Source organism: Magnolia sinica, chromosome 10 (genome assembly GCF_029962835.1).
Source record: "Magnolia sinica isolate HGM2019 chromosome 10, MsV1, whole genome shotgun sequence".
Classification (NCBI taxonomy): Eukaryota; Viridiplantae; Streptophyta; class Magnoliopsida; order Magnoliales; family Magnoliaceae; genus Magnolia; species Magnolia sinica.
Window position 1 is genome coordinate 86,826,034 of NC_080582.1, and position 18,264 is coordinate 86,844,297.

The window sequence follows — 18,264 nt, forward strand, 5'->3', positions numbered from 1 at the left end:
TTTGCCCCTGCAATTAGTTTCCAACAGCAGATACCTTTGTGTATTTAAGAGACATGAAAAGACATTTTAGAGTCATGGGTATTTTAGGCATTCGAAAATGTACATGCTGTGGAATGTGGGTTATGATTTTTACCTGCAAATACTGCTCAACAGTTGATTTTTTTTTTTTCACGGTAACGACTTTATTAAGAACCAAGCCAAAGGCCCGGAAACACCCAGATCCATAGCTGAACTGGCAGACTGAGTGGAGATACCTTGTTTCAACACTTGAGGTCTTGGTATCGATCCCTAGTGGGGGTGGCTAACATGGAGTGTGTGTACTGGCATGGGTGTGTACTAACAAGCTAAGCCCAAAAAAAAACATAAAACAAAAAAACAAAAACAAAAGCCAAAGGCCCAGAAAAAAACAAAAAATAAAAAAAGCAAACAAACGAGATTACAAATCCAGCAAAGAAAGAAGCACGCAGACCTCATTGGAACTAGAAGCTGAAGCCCACTTGACAACTAAGGATTTTGCCTTCCGAATCACCTGAGTGGCCGGCTCCACCTTATTCTCGAAACAGCGCTGGTTCCGCTCGGCCCAGATGATCCATGGAACAGCCATAGCCGCAAGCTGCCAAACCAACTTCCCTTCTTTTCGAAACTCGCAACCGTGCCAAGATGCCAACAAAGAAGAAAAGGTGGCCAGCATAACCCAGGAGACTTGAAGAGAGGAGAGGAAGGCATCCCAAATCGATTTGGTGAAAGGGTTGGTGAAAGGGCAGTGAATGAAGATATGATTCACTGATTCAGCACTTCTCATGCACAGTAAACATGCATTAGGCAGGATCATACCTCTTTGCAAAGGTTATCCACCGCGCACGCAGTTGATATTTCTAGGGGGAAGGCAAAAACCTCAACACACACGCAGACTTTCTATCTCACCAAAGCCAACATTTCCAAATGCGGCTAGCTAGGTACCTACCAGGGCTATGCAAATAGAAAACCACGCAGATGGAACTTTCATGATCCTCCAACACCCTGTCCATCAGGTACATTGCCCCATTCTAACCATTGAACCAAAAAACTCATGATCATCTAAAACTCAGGTAGACCACACCATAGGAAACACATGGGAAAGAATGCCCACCATTAGTTTTGTGCAGGACTATAATGGTGTTTATGTGCCATCCAACGCATTCATCTAGTGTGCCTCATTGTGAAGAAGGAATAACCCAAAATTCAAAGTATTCCAAGACTTATGTGGACCATACCATGTAAATGCAGAGGTTTTAGGGTATAATTTTATAGGGTCGCCCACCTGGGAGTAAAATCAGCCTAATTTTTCGAATCAAGGCCAAACAAGGTGTGGTTTACATGGGAGTTGGAGGACCAGTATCCTCTACAACACCTGTTTTATGGGCGCTGTGTAAAACACCAAAGCACTTCGGATCATGTTGTATATGTTATGTCCACTAATCCATCAGGTACACTCCTCGATGCTAGGCCATGGGCCAAAAATCAACCAGATCCACAACTCAGGTGGTCCACACCACAGGGAAAATGGGGATGGAACACTAACGATAAGTTTGTTTGTGGGCCGCCATGGTGTTTATCTTTCATCATCAGGTTGGACTTACCATGAGGAAGGGAAGATACAATAATCACCTTCATCTAAAACTCAAGCAGGGTACAACGGGGGAACTCAGACACTTAATTTTCTATCAGGCTGATCTTTTGTATGTACAGTGAAGATAATAAGGGTTATCACCTGATGGACAGTGGATTTCACACATGCAACATGGCGAGCCCCAAAATTCAAGCGGGGCACAACGGGCGAACTCAGACACTTAATTCTCTATGAGGCTGATCTTTTGTATGTACAGTGAAGATAATAAGGGTTATCACCTGATGGATAGAGTGGATTTCACATATGCACCATGGTGAAGCCCAAAGAGCTAGTGTTGAGTGATCCTTAATATGTGTGTGTAGATATGTTTGTGTCTATTGTGTGTGTGTGTGTGTGTGTGTGTGTGTGTGTGTGTGTATACATATCATTGTGGTTTATCAGCTATGTTCAAACACTCATTGATCCAAAAATCAGGTGGTTATGTGGCATCCTGGTGAGCTGAATGGCCCATTTTCTGGACCAGGCCATCTACACTGTAGGACCCACTTTTTACTACGGCATATAGAGGTTCATGCAAGCTTAGCAAAACTCGTGTTCTTGTACCTGAGGACAGGCTTGGCGATGGGCTTTGAGCATGCTTGTTATTGGCACGACGCTTCACCCTCGAACGCTGACTAATATCATCCGAATCCGGCCTTTTGGGCCTCTTCATGGCTGTTTATGAAATGCAAAATTCCTCATCAAAATAATAAAATAACACCTACTCCCAGACAATCAACGAACAAACTAAAATAAACATTTCCAACCCACTACCTCTACTTCTCCTCAAACTCAAAAAGAATAAATCGAATACAAATAAATAACTTAAACCGAAGTATCAAAGATCCATGGTCTGGAGTACTTATGCAGTATTTTGTGGCATATCATCTGCACGCACTCCGCATGCTACAGTCATAGACCTCGATCCAAACCATTTAAATTGTGGGCCCCACTGCAGATGAGTCCTTAACCAAAAATCACATGGAACGGATGCCGCCAACCATATGTTATGATGCTTCTGCACCGTGTATAAAGACATAAATAGTTCAAATTTAGGGATGTGCTTGATTGGATGGTTAGGATTGTCCAATGAACCGGATTTTCCGGCTGTACCCTGTGGACACTGGACCCAGTGGTTTGAACGGTTTTGATTGATGGGCCACGCATGCCACGTGTTCGGACGATGTAGTAATCGATATTAACTACTAAAACACACTTCAAATTCAACAAAAAATATAGACGAAGAAAAGCCAGATAATTCGAGGATAGATTTCTTCCAAAGAGAACTTAAAAAATAATAATGACAATAATAATTATCTAAAGATGCTTTTGTTACCTTTTCTTTTGATTTGGGATTTTCCCATTCGAGGTCGTTTGGCAGTGAGGATTCGGAGGTATAAGGGGGTATTTGGCTTTTGCTACTTTTGGGAGCGTTTGGGAGGCAGCGGCGGTTGAGGGGAAGAGAGGCTATGACAGCAGGAGAGAGAATGACAAGAGAACTGGGAATCGGTAGGGGCGCGGATCATATACTACCCGCGCGAGGAAGCGGATTGCGTACTGAGTAACTCAATACCCGTAACGTACTGAGTAAACTGTGGGGTCCACCGTTACCAGATAATTTTAGGGCTTCAACCCAAAACGGAAGCATATACAAAGCTTAAGTGGGCCACACCACGGTGAACAGCGTATTGAACCTCTACTATTAAAAAATTCTTAGTGGCCATAGAAGTTTTGGATCAAGCTGATGTTTGTAGTTTCTATTCATCTGTGTCTTTGTGATCTTACAAACAAGTTGAATAACAAATAAACATTACTGTGGGGGGCATAGGAAGGTTTCAACGGTATTCCACGTTGTTTCTTATGGCATGGTCCACTTGAGCTTTGGATTTACTTCAATTTTGGAATCAACCCTTAAAATTAGTGGGAAAAAATGAATGGACAGTGTGGATAAACCAAATACATTCACAGTGGGGCCACCTGAGCTTACTCGGTACCATAAAACCATACTGAGTAACTCAGTAGGCAATCCGATTTCCACTGAAGAGGGGCTTATATGTATAAATCTTATCCACACCGTTAATACCTCTTTAAATAGCAGTATCAAAAATAAGGCAGATCCAAGGCTCAAGTGGACCACACCATAGGAAGCAACAGTGCAAAGGACGCTCACCGTTGACACCTTCCTAGGGCCACTGTGTTGTTTAGTTTCCATCCAACCCCTTGATATGGTTATATACACCTGGATGAAGTGAAAAAAACAAATATAATCATGATCTAAAACTTTTGTGGTCCCGATGAATTTTTCAACACTATAAATTTAATTACTACTGTGTGGATAATTTTTTTGGTTAATATTCTAAAATAATATGAAAAAATTGAATAGACTGTGTGAATAAATTTCATACATAAAAGGGTAGTACCCTCATTTTGAGAGGTCATTTTAGGATATGGAACAAAAAACCAAGCGGATATAAATCTCAGGTGGACCATGCCACATGAAATAATAATGATTGAACGCCCACCCCATTTTGAGAGATCATTTTAGGGCATGGAACCAAAACTGAAGCAGATATAAATCTCAGGTGGACCACACCATAGGAAATAATAATGATTGAACACCCACCAAAACTTCTTGGTATCTGCAAAAGTTTTGAATCGAGCTGATATTTATTTTTTTCGCAAGTCCCTTCATGTGTGACCGAATCAACGGGTTGGATGATAAATAAATATTATAGTGGGCCAAAAATGGATGGACGGTGTGGATAAAACATGAGGCCCACACAACACTGACTTGGAGGGTGACTACCAAGTTGGAAAAGGGGTTCGTCTCAAGTTAGCCCACTGCTATCCGATGCATCCACACTTGTTTCTGGGACAAAAATCATACCCATCACTAATTCAAGTGTATATAAAATTGGAAACAGCATCTAGGGCAAAACTCACCCCAAACTATTTCTCTTGGTGTAGCATAAACGAACTATTAATAAGCTTAATGTCTAAAACTCTTAACTAAATTGTAGTGTGTCATCTAGTAGTTGGAGTAGATTGTATATGGTCGCTAGGGTAGGCCCCTTAAAAAATCAAGGGTGTCAATTCTCCCAATTGTTTTCCCACCTGAATCACAGGGCAGCCTGATTTATGATTACACATTTAATGATTATAGTGGATCACATACAAGACATGGTGGGCCTGTGGGCCCATCTAAGTCGAGAGTAGGCCTCTCCTAAAATTCAAGAGGTCTCAAGTCCAACCTGTTGGAATATGGATTAAAGTCCAACCAATAGATAACTTCCAACCTTTGATGTGCATACAAAATCCCACTTGTGTACAGGTTGTCCATTATGATCATCACCTTCAAAAAATTTCATAACAAACTTGTCGAGTGGAATACACTTTGGTTTCTCTATTTACCAGTCTTTCAGCATTGTTTTTTATGATGTCCCTCACTTGTTGTGTGGATAGGACTGACCATTGCATTAAGCTATACTTTGGCTTGTAGTAGGGCCAACCTGTTGAAAGGGCTGAATTTCACATGCACTTGATACTTTAGAAGTCATCATACCCATGGACTAGCTAGCGAGCAGTCTAACCGGTTGGAATTAAGAACTCATTTTTCTTGAGTATGTTACTGTTAAAGATAGATGCCCACCCTTGATTTTTTAGGAGGTCCACTGTGATGTGTATGTGAGATCCACTATGATCATTGAGGTGCAATTACATGTTAGGTCCAATGCCCAAAATCAGGTTGACTCGCTATTCATGTGGGCCACACAAATGAAGCAGCTAAGAAAGAGGCATCCACTCTTGAAATTTACATGGACCACTGTGATTATTATTACTAAATCTGCTCTAACCATTAAATGCCAAACTAAAACTTAAGTTAGGGCGAAAAGTCAATCCCATCCATGATTCAAGTTGTCTACACCAAGGAAACAGTTTGAAGGGTGAGCTTTTATCTTATACAATGTTTACGATTCCATGGTTTGCATGAATAAGGTATAGTACGGTTGGTTTTTTTTTTTTTTTTTTTTTTTCACCTAAGCCAAGCACAAGATGGTGCTTTGGATGATCATGGGTGAGGTCCAATAAACTATCCAACCCTTTTCGAAAGTGACATGAAATAACTCTTATAATTGGGATGCATGGATATATGTCACTCTCTTTGAGATAGTTGAGAAGAAAAGGCCTGAGCTATCAAGGCTCGTATAAACAACCCAGTCAAGCTTACTAGGGCTAGATCCTCACTCCTGGTTAATTGGTTTCTATGACTCAATTAAGCCTATTGAGGCAGATTCCCAAACGTTCAGTTGACTAGTTTTTAGGCCAGTTCTTCCACTGAGCTGCCCTCAAGCGCATGTACAAGCTTGGGCGTAATGTAACAAACTTTTCAAAGGACTTTAGTGAGAAATTATTTGTGAAAAATTTTCACTTCCATTCCGGTTAGATGTAAGATTAAAATTTTGCCTTTTAAAAATCAATAAAGATAACATATGTTTTTTTTTTTTAATTATTCATTTAAAATACTTAAAACAATCCTCCACTTATTTCAAAACAAAGAAAAACTTGGGCAAACAAAAAGCTAATATACATAAATGAATGTGATGAAATTATCTTGAGCGCCACTTGGTGAAATGTGTTTGAACTATGAGAAAATAACGAATTAGATCTTGAACTAAATTTCTTTTTAGTGAAAACAGACATTGTAGTTTAATATTTTTTTTAATTTAAAAAAAGGTGTTTAAAATTGCACTTTGTGGCCATGTGCAATATCCCAATTTCATGAACGAACTAGATACCTAATCCAATTCTCATGAGAAGCAAGCACACTTCCATGCTCATATAAGTGAGTTTATCAAGAGTGTCTCGATAAAAACTGTCATCCTACCTTGGTTTCGAGTTTCATGGACCTAGATCACTCAACCTAGACCTAATTTAGTTAATTGGGTCAATTATGAAATAAGCCAACGTCGAGATTTCTCGTGGATGTCAACTGGTATTGGACTTCCGTCGGTTCATGATGCTACCCATTTGCGATTAGCAAAAATATGTATTCAACTGTAATTTTTCTAAAATCACTGTTCCTAGTTAAATTAGGTTATTTGGTTGGACTAGTACCACCTTCTGACAGTTCCACTCGCGTACATAATGGGATTCATGTATGTAATTTTACAGAACGTACGTTACACCCAACCCCAGGTGCCTTGTATAAGCAAGGCTGGCTGGGATCATTTCAAAAGCAACAAAAGCTAATGCATCTCACCTTCTCTCTCGTTATAAACACATATCCTCAATAGCTCAGCACACGGCTTGGTGAGTCAACTCAATATCAAACTCAGCGCGTCAATTCAGAACTCTGATTCAGTGAGTTTATAAACACGGTGAAACCTTTTTTCTACTCTTTCATAGGAAGCTATGACTAAATTAAAATTAGAAAATGCTAAATAGGCTGCGTGTAATGAGTTCCTATAGGAGTTTGTTCATGATTGCTGTACACAAAACCTGCTAGGCTTGTCATATCCTAAAAGAGGTTTACCACGTAGAAAGTCAACAATCTTAAAGAATAGGGGGCAAATAACTCTTTTAAGGATAGCATATTCAACACGTGCTTCAACCTGATTATTATCAAATTATATCGGTAACTTAGACCATTGGATGTTACTTTCTAATAGTTGTTCTTTATAGGGTTCACTTGATGAATGGGTCAAGCAAATTTTTGGGTTAAAACTCGCCATGAGGCATGCTAATGAATGATAATATTTTACACACTTGTGAAACATTGGCACACATTGCATGCGAATTTGTTGCTGCAAATAGTATTTTTTATTGGAACATTTAGAATATCATGATTTTTAGGCAACAATGGTCATTTATAAATGCCATTCATGCGAATATAATCACCACGGTAAACTTTGTGCAACTCACTATGATCATTTATAAATGATATTGATGTGATTATAAGAATTAACGGATGCCTTGTGCACTAAAAGGAAATCATTGTTTTCACATGATTCTTCATTATTTGAAGATTTTTCTTCCAATTTTACTTGTTAAGAGATGAGAAAGAAATTTTTTTTTTCTCATGTTACCTTATTGAAATTTAGATGTTTATTAATTTTTTTAATTTCTTGATAAACATCATGTATATATAGTTATAAGATATTGGAGTAAATTGATAAAATTTAGTGTCACATAAAAGGGGAATATAAAAAGAAATGTATCCATCGTTATAATATTCTATTGTTTTTACGGGAGTGGTGAGTGAAGAAATAGTGAAGCTGGAATCAAAATTCAAAGCAATTGGCCGGTTCATCTTTTTTCATGGTGAAATGGACTATACGTTTTACCACTGCTATGATATCTGTGATTATAAGTTTTAGAATTCTTCACAAAGTTTCAAAATTTTATAAATGCAATTAAAAAGGAATAACATTTGCTTGGTGTCAACGATAAAATTATATCATTAATCCAATTTTGTTTCAGTTTTCATTGGTTGGACAATTTAGATTAGGATAACTGTTTCCCATTAGTAAATTTGGCTCCTTTTTAATTATTGGTTTTTAATTTTCTTATTTAGTAAACTAATTTTTTTCACACGGCTACATAAGTAACTGACAACTACCGGGTTAGCTTTTGGGATTACATTTCCAATTTTATGCGTTCTACACGCATGAAGTATAGGGCTGACACTGCCAGTTCTGAGGTTTTTTTGGGCCTGAATTTCGATGAATAACTCAATCTGCACTGTTTCATTTGGTGTGGCCCACTTGAGTTTTGAATCTGTCTACTTTTGATGCTCAGGTCTTAACATAAGCCGACCCAACTGATGGATGGAATGGATGCTACATATAGAAGCAAATTCGACTTACCGAGCATGTCTCTAACTAGGAACACGCAGATCTATGTGGAGCCCACTGTAAATCCATTTATCCATGCCATCCATCCATTTTCTCGAAATCATTTTAAGATATGAACCTAAAAATGAGCAGATCCAGAGCTCAAGTGGACGGCTCCCTACCATTTGTGTTGCAGGAATTTCACCATCAGTTAATCTACTGACTTATTTTTAGAGAAAGCAAACATACTGTAAAGTCTATAGAGCGGATTTAGTGAGATGTCAGTGTTACCCAGCACGTTGCGAGCACTTACCATGGGTCCCACCTTGATGTATGTATTATGTATTATGTATCCCAAAAAAATGAAGCCGATACAATTATCAGGTGGATCATATCATAATAAACAATGGTGATTTACCATCCAACCATTAAAAACTCCTTAGGGTGCACCTTAATGTTTCCATGGTGTTTATTTACCATCCAATATTTTGATAAGGTCACATAAGCCTGGATGAAGGGGAAAAAACATCAGCTTGATCCAAAACTCTTGTGGCCCATTAATGGTCAATCACCACTATTTCTTATGGTATGGTCCACCTTGTAACTGCATCTGTTTTGATTTTTGGAATAATGACTTAAAATAATATTGCAAAATGAACAGCGTTTACACATAATACATACAAATCTCATGGTAAGGGCTGCACCATCTTGGGTGAGGCTGGGGCCTCACCTAATCCTAAAGCGTAGTACTGAGAACATGGACGGTCTCGATCATTGTACTGTCTTAGCATGTGGGCCGCAAGTGGGCGACGTAGGCTGGCAATCCTGAGTTGCAGGATGGACTTAGAAGAGAAATTCAACCAATGCCCAGTGTGAACCGGAAAAAAAGCCCAATATTGGTGGCTAGGATCATGCATTGTTGCTTGCGGTCCACCTAATCTCTGTTTCGTGTATTTGTAGATGTTGGTTATGTAAATCACTAGAAAATTGGTACATGCTAGGTAACTATCGAGTAAGCAATGTCTTATGCGTTCACATTATCCGATTGATATCTATGGATCTTGATTTACTTATATAGATGTATTTTCAAAAAATTGTACGTAAAATGCTAGGGAGTGGATTAGGTGAGACCTTGGACTCACTCAAGACGGTGCAGCCCCTTACCATTGGGCCCACCTTAATGTATGTATTCTGTATCACACTGTCCATCCATTTTTCTAGATCATTTTAGAGCATTATACCAGAAATGAAGCAATCCAATTATCAGGTAGACCATAACATAGGAAACAGTGGTGATTGAATGGCCTGCTATTAAAAACTTCTTAGGGTGCAACTTAAATGTTTTCGTAGTGTTTATTTTCCATCCAATCTATTGATAAGGTAACGTAAGAATGGATGGAGGGAAAAATGAAATATCGGCTGATAAAAGACTTCCGTGACCCACTAATGGTCAATCACCACTATTTCCTAAGGTATGATCCACCTGATAATTGGATTTTCTTCATTTTTGGGATTATGCTCTAAAATGATATGGAAAAACGAATGAACAATGTGGATACAAAATACATGCATTAAGGTGGGCCCTACAGTAAAGGCTACATCGTCTTGGGTGAGAGTTGCCTAAACTATAAATAGGAGTTCTAGGGTTATTCTAGGGTAATGCAAGAGAGTTTCTTAAAGCTTTACAAAGGTTTGTTAAAGAGTTTAGAGCTATCAAAAGGTGAGAGAGAGAGAGAGAAAGAGAGAGAGGGGCAACTCGTGGAAATGAGAGATTCTACTCATAGAGGTGATCTACTTCGCAATCGACGTCTCAGTGCTTCTATGTCCTCGTAATTGATGAGATCTCTCCATTTTCATTATTCCCTTATTGTTCATCCACTCCTACGTAAGTGAAGAAGGTTTGATCCAAGCGGTGTGTGCTTGTGATCGGTTGTAATGTTCTACTTCATAGTGAATTGTTGCTCTGGACGAGGTCCCGTAGTTTTTACCTCTTTGAGGGTTTTCCACGTAAAAATCTTTTGTGTCGTGTAGTTTGTGCTTTAATTTATTTCATTGCTTTATTATCCCATAATTCTAGTGTTTTGGGGAGGCTAGATCCTAAGGTTTTGTGCAACAGCCTCCAACAAAGTGGTATCAGAGAGTTCAAGTTGGTTGAACGGAGTGAGATCGGTTCTGAATTATGGAAGGTGGCTCATCAAGGATGATCAATCTCAATGGTTCTAACTAGACCATATAGAAGGCTATGATGGAGGACTTGCTTTATTGTAAGGACTTGTATTCTCTAATTCAAGGCATATCAGTAAAGTCAAAGGATATGTCAGATGATGATTGGAAGAAGTTGGACCCGAAGGCGATGAGGTTTATTAGACAATGGCTGGATGATTCCGTATTCCACCACATGTCTACGGAGACCTTAGCCGCTAGCTTATGGCTGAAACTGTAATGGCTGTATGAGAGGAAGATAGCCGACAATAAAATCTTTTTAATAAGACGACTTGTGAATCTCAAGTTCAAAGATGGTGGTTCTGTGAATGAGCATATGAATGAAGTCAGCAATATATTGAACCAGCTCTCCGCTATGAAGATGGTTTTGAACAATGAATTACAGGCTTTGCTATTGCTTAGCTCATTGCCTGATAGTTGGGAGACATTGGTAGTGTCTCTGAGCAACTCCGCGCCAGACGGAAAGGTGTCAATGAAACAGATAACTAGCTGTCTTTTCAATGAGGAGACAAGGAAGCAGTCTCAGGGATCTACTTAGCAAGAGGTCATTGTGACACAAGAACGGGTGAGAGGAAAGAACAGAAAGGGCGGGAAGGTCCAAGATAAATCAAGAGGCAAGTCGAGTACTATAAAGGATGTTGAATGCTGGAATTGTGTCAAAAAGGCCACTACAAACATGAATGTCATAAGAAGAAGAATGACAAGAAAGGAAAAGGAAAGGGGAAGGAAAATGAATCAGACTCCACTGCAGTCACTTCAAATGGCGATGTTGTAGTTATTCTTTCAGCAGATCATGATGTTTGTCTCACTGCTACGAGTCAGGACACCGATTGTGTCACGCCTCGAACTCGAAAACCGGGCTCACAAAATTTTCGATCGCCATATCCGGCGCCGACAGCCTCCGTAGTACCCCATTCTCGGCTTCCAGCATCTATATACCAAGTTCCAATCCTAAATCCTACAATGAGGATTTCAAATATGATTTTTTTATTCTGTACAAGCATAACTCACGAACAATAACCACAAGAACACCATCACAAAATCCACTATGATCAAAAACTTTTGAGTACAATGCGTATGAAAGGGAAATACAAGATAATGCAAATAACGAAAACTCCAAAAGCTTGTCTGCACGCTCATGCTGCTACTATGCTTCGGCTGCGTCCTGGCGTCACCTACACGCATCAATCATGCATAAGCTTATATAAAGCTTAGAGAGTGGTGTAAGCGTGTGCGCAATATAAGCGTGCTCAGAATGTAGGGTCAGAGAAATTTGAAATCATGCTGATGAGTACATGAATGCAATCAACCATACTAAGGTTATGCGGTGCAAGATATGAATATTATCGGCCATGCCAAGACCATGCGATGCGAGATGCAGTTAAAGCATGTCAATCCTCATCATATATCAGTACAGTTCTCATTCTGGATAATCACCGAGGTTCAGTACACTCCAAATGGCATTGCCGCTTTCCTAGCTGCACAGTCCAAGTGAGCGTAAGAAATCTCACTATCCGCCTGGCTAATAGTCTGCTAATACCTATCCAGCACGTCGATAACGGACCCATTCACGAGCTGGTCAAACTCAACCTAGTATTGCCCCATACTCTCGGGCGAGTAAAGCCACACCCCTATCCAACCGACCACGACACAGTGGGAGACGTGGCCTCCTGGTATTTGGCCCTCATGCGCTCCTATATCCACTCGGTCTTGACGTTGGAGTCATCCTCTAGTGCCATCGGGTTTAGAGATTTTCACCAAGGGACATTTATGGCGTCCCGATGCTTAGTAATAATATTTCTGGTATCCAATTTAGCCACCCACGATGTGTCTGTGGAGGCTATGGCCCTGATGTTGCTAGAGCATACAACAATCACACAAATGCAAGTGCATGAATCACATTACCAGATATGTAATAATCCTGCACGTACCGTGCTCTCATGTAGGGCAACTCCGCTTATCAGGGAGCCCATAAACAATCTGCTCGGAGGCATATGCTATAATCAGTCATTCCTCATATCAGGCATACATATGATGCGTATGATCATGAATTATGGATATATGGTAAACAAGTTATGTGGTGATGAGCTCTGTCACAATGAAGATAGGCCTAGACGGCCTACGTGCTACAAGTATGGGCCTAGGGGGAGTCATAATGCGGACATTTAACCAACATTATCCTTAAAATGTGGACATCAAACCATCATTGCTCCCAAGGCATAGCCCGTTATAAGGGTCAACACATACACCATGGTGAAATCACGTTATAATGGGCTTCATGTACATCCTATTGGGCCTTGACCCAAGGGCCTCTAATACATCAAATGGCCTTATAACATGGGTCTCGTATATATATCAAGGTGGGCCTCAACAACGGTCCATAAATACATCAAGATGGGCCTAATCACATGGGCATTATATTCATCAAGTGGGCTACATCAATGGGCCGCACTAATGGGCCTTATGTACATTATAATGGGTTACGCCAATAGGCCCTAACTATATCAAATAGGCCACACCTAAATATAAGTGGTGATAATGATCTCACCATTTAAAATTCTCAAGGCCCCGCCAAATCATGTATTTCCCATCCATTTTGATCATAAGGTCTCACGGACCCGAATTAAGAGGGAAAGCAAATATCATTTTGGTCCACACCTGGTAGCCCCCAAGAGTTTTAATGGTGGACATTCAAACTCACTGTTTCCTGTAATATGACCCACTTGATCCTAGATCTATCTTTATATATATATATATATATATATATATATATATATATATATATATATATATTCCATCACAGGCCTTAAAATAATCTCCAAAATGGTTAGACGGTTTGGATGAAACACATGCATTATGGTGTGTCCCATAGGGATGGGCGGCATAAATAAATCACATACATCATGGTGGAGGTCCCCATTGATGAGAGGTGTGGGTACAATACATATATTAGTGAGTCCCATGTGGGACCCACCACAATGTTTATTTTCCACCCAACCTGTGGAAAAGGTCACACAGACCTGGGCCTACCATCATGTTTGTTTTCCACCCAACCTGTTGATAGGGTCACATGGACCTGGGGCCCACCATAATATTTGTTTTCCATCCAACCTGTTGATAAGGTCACGTGGACCTAGGGGCCCACTATAATATTTATTTGCATCCAGCCTGTTGATAAGGTCACGTGGACCTGGGGGCCCACTGTAATATTTATCTGCCATGCAAACTGTCCATAAGGTCACACAGACCTGGGCCCACCGTAATGTGTATTTTCCTTCCAATCTGTTGATAGGGTCACATGTGCCTGGATGAAAAGTAAAAACAAATTTCACATCTAAGCTAAAACTTCAGCAACCCAAAAGGGTTTCAATGGTAGACGTCCAATCCACACAGTTCCTTGTGATGTAGGCCACCTGAGCCTCGTGTACGGTTGATTTTTGGGGGGGCCCGCTGCCCTGAGGGGGGCCCACCAAATGCACCATGTTGATGTTTAACACACATCACAGTGGGGCCCATAGTTGGGGCCGTGAGTCCCTGGCCACCGTCACTGGGCAGAGGATGCTGCTGCGCCAGCAGCAGCAACGACGTCTGATGCTGTTTTTTTTAAAACCTGTTTTTCTGCAGTTTTTGGTAAGTGGGGCCCGCTTCGGACAAATCCAACCCAGCCATTGAATTCCATAGCTCGGGACAGACCCATCGAGCCCGATATGCAGTGTGTTTTGGCGGATAAAGGCATTAAGGCGGGTTTTAACGGTTAACCCCACTACTTCCTATGGTATGACCCACTTGATTTTCGGATTGACCCCATTTTCCGGCTCAACACCTAAAATAGGCTGAAAAATGAAATGGACGGCGTGGATTGTATACATATATCAAGGTGGGGCCTACATGAGCGGCCCACCATTTTCTTCCCTTCCTTTTTTTTTTTTTGGGTTAGCTCGTTAGTACACTCCCATGTCAGTACATGCACTCCTTATTAGCCATCCTTATCACGTCCAGCGTCCAGAGACGCTGGATGGCGAGGATAAATAGGGACATCATGGTGGGTCCCACATGCACATGGCCCACCAATTTGGACCACTTGATATTTATGTTTTCCTTCCATCCGAGCCCGCTAATGGGCTGGATGCTGTAGATCCAACACATTCATCCGATGGGTCCCACATGAAATATGTGATTCATGGTGGGTCACACTCACCCCTTCATCATCATCATCATTTAAAGAAAGAGAGAGAGAGAGAGAGAGAGAGAGAGAGAGACGATGATAGAGGGGGGCCCCGCCACTATGGGCCCCTCATGAACACAATACATACATCATAATGGGTCCCACCAACAAGTGGGCCCAAAAGTTGAAATCAACGGTGAATCACCCACCTCTAGGCCTTCTCCTTGCTCCCCTAGCTTCCTTAGCTCCTTGCCTTCGAGTTTAATGGTGGTTGATGAAAGATGAATGGTTGAGATGGGAGATAAGAGGGTAGGGAAAGTGGGCCACACTTGTTGTTTGGGAGGGGAAGAGCTTGGACGTGGGATGGTGTGTTGCTTGGGAAGTGAAGAGATGAAATGAGAGAGAAAGAGAAGTAGTGGCTTAAGGGATGGGATGATGTGGTGGTTGTAAGGAAAGGGTGATGGGGGGTATGGTTGTGGTTGAAAATGGAGAAAAAGAGGAATGGTGAGGGGAGAGAGAGAGTGGACTTTTGAAAAAGTAGGGATGGGTTGTCGTACTTGGGGTATGGCTTGTACTTGACATTGATTGATGGGATATATCGTAGAGATTCCCTCGAAGTTCACAACGCGCGACGTTTCTTCGGAATGAATATGGACCCACAACTTCTAGCCTGGGTATCGGTTCGATACGCGAGTCACGGCTTTGGAACCGCGGCGACGACGCGGTCGCTACGATACAAGTTTTGGATCGAGCCGTCTTCGATATGCAGGACTCAACTTAAGATTGCGCGCAATCATCGGATACGGTGTGAAGGTTGCCAAAATTCGACCGGAATGACCGTGGAAGGCTACGGAACGATACGGACTAGGATAGGGGCCTTACAGACTGGGTGATAGACTCAGGAGCCTCGTTTTATGTGACTCCACGCAGGAATTTCTTCACAAGCTACAAGTCAGGTGACTTTGAGACTGTGAAGATAAGAAATTCTGGCATATCAAAGATCGTAGGGGTAAGTGATATTTGTATGAAAACCGATGTGGGCTGCACATTAGTTCTCAGGGATGTGAGGCATATTACAAACCTTGGCTTCAACTTGATGTCGACGGGAAGGTTGGATGATGATGGCTATGAAGCCGTTTTGCTGGTGGGCGCTGGAAGCTCATCAAGGGTTCATTGATCGCAGTCAGAGGAAAGAAGTGTTGCACCCTTCACAAGGCAAGTGTCAGTGTTTGCAAGGGTGGGTTGAACACAGCTAAAGATTCATCTATTGACATGTGGCACAGGCATCTAGGCCACATGAGTTTAAAAAAAGGGCTTCAGCTACTAGCGAGGAAGTGGCTCCTTTCAGACGTGACATGTACACCTCTTAAAACTTGTATTGATTGTTTATCAGGGAAACAGTATAGAGTTTCATTTGTTAAATCTGTTTCTCATGTTAATAAAGTGCATGCATTAGATTTAGTTTATTCTGATGTTTGTGGTCCTATGAGGACAAAAACCTTGGGTGGGGTATTGTATTTTGTCACTTTTTTAGATGATGCATTTAGGAGGGTTTGGGTTTATGTTTTGAAATCCAAGGACGAGGTCTTTGGTGTGTTTAAATTGTTTCATGCTATGGTCGAGAGAGAGAGACAGGTAAATCATTGAAGTGCATCCGCACTGACAATGGTGGTGAATACATTGTTGACTTTCATGAGTATTACAAGTCCCTGGGTATACGGCATAAACAGACGATTCCCAAGACCCCCAGCATAATGGTGTGGTTGAGCAAATAAATCGCACCATTGTAGAGAGAATCAGATGCACGTTATCCCATGCGAAGTTACCCAAGACGTTCTGGGGAGAAGCAATAAACACGGCAGTATATTTGATGAACAGGTCTCCATCAGCCCCGTTGAATGGAGAAGTACCCGAGAAGGTGTGGACTGGATAAGATCCATTGTACAGTCATCTCAGGGTATTTGGATGCAGGGCATCCATTCACGTACCAAAGGACGAGAGGTCCAAGCTCGATATGAAGATCGGGCAATGTGTGTTCTTGGGGTATGGTAATGGAAAGTTCGGCTTCAGATTCTGGGATCCGACTTAGAAGAAGCTCGTTAGGAGCAGAGATGTGATTTTTTTAAGATCAATGTATTAAAGACATTTGTAAGCCAGAAAAGATGCAGCCTAGTTCAAGGGAATTAGAGGATATGAATCCGGTTATTCCTCCTGTGGTGCCTGATGACGGGGAAATACAATAAGGGATAGAGGACAAGGGAGTTCCTACAGGAGATAGACAGGGGGAGCAGCCCCTACCTGACCACCTGTTGAGCCACAAGTGAAGAGATCATTTAGGGACAGACAGTCATCCAAGAGGTACTCACCGCATGAGTACATTATGCTCATTGATGGGGGAGAGCCAGAAGATTATTATAAGGCCCTAACCGATGAGCATAAGGGGGAGTAGTTGAAAGCTATGCAAGAGGAGATGAAATCCTTGCATAAGAACCACACCTATGATATGGTGAAATTACCTAAGGGCAAGAAAGCTTTGAGCAATAAGTGGGTGTTTAGAAAGAAGAATGAGCATAAGAATTCACAAACGAGGTTCAAGGCCAGACTTATAGTGAAAAGATTTGGTCAGAGGAAATGTATAGACTTCGAGGAGATATTCTCACCAGTAGTAAAGATGACATCCATACGAGTGTTGCTTGGGTTGGCGGCTAGCATGGATCTGGAGATAGTAGTTAGATGTTAAAACTGTCTTTCTTCATGGTAACCTAGAAGAAGAGATTTACATGCACAAACTAGAGGGGTTCGAAGTCAAGGGCAACGATCATATGGTATGTAGGCTAAGGAATAGCTTGTATGGGCTAAAACAAGCTTCACGGCAATGGTACAAGAAGTTTGATTCCTTCGTGTTAAAGCATGGATATGACAAAACGGAGTCGGACTATTGTGTGTTCATGTGCAAGTTCTCAGATGGTGATTTCTTAGTTCTGCTATTACGTTAATGACATGCTCATCATGGTTAAAGACATCAAGAAGATTGACAGGCTGAAACAGAAGTTGGGCAAGTTGTTTGCTATGAAAGACTTGGGCCCGGCTAAACAGTTCCTAGGAATGGAGATAACTCGTGACAGAAGCAACAGAAAGCTTTAGTTGTCACAAGAGCGGTATATTGAGAAAGTCTTAAAATGGTTTAATATGAATGCAGCGAATCCGGTCAGTACTCCACTGGATGGTCACTTTAGATTTAACGACAGGTAGTGTCCCAAGACAAAGACAGATGTGGATAAGATGCAAAAGATACCCTACGCGTCAGCAGTAGAAAGTTTGATGTATGTTATGGTGTGTACGCGCCCAGACATAACATATGCGGTTGGTGTTGTCAGCCAGTATCTTGCCAATCT

The 18,264-nt window shown here is 41.2% G+C and overlaps 1 protein-coding gene across 6 annotated transcripts in view; it reads right to left on the reverse strand.

Moving 5' to 3' along the window:
- LOC131217453 (protein NUCLEOLAR FACTOR 1) overlaps window positions 1-3,257 on the reverse strand; it is a 60,160-nt gene extending 56,903 nt beyond the window's left edge. The window contains exons 1-2 of one of the 6 annotated variants that reach the window (XM_058212386.1): window positions 2,985-3,249; window positions 2,213-2,323 (exon numbers count right to left, since the gene is read on the reverse strand). In XM_058212386.1, the coding sequence (XP_058068369.1) occupies window positions 2,213-2,323; window positions 2,985-3,012 (139 nt within the window). In that variant the 5' untranslated portion in view covers window positions 3,013-3,249. Of the gene's footprint in view, window positions 1-469; window positions 661-2,212; window positions 2,324-2,984 lie in introns of those variants that run through there. The other 5 variants (XM_058212387.1, XM_058212385.1, XM_058212389.1 and 2 more) reach the window with 5 other exon arrangements.
- Between the last annotated feature and the right edge of the window lie 15,007 nt (window positions 3,258-18,264).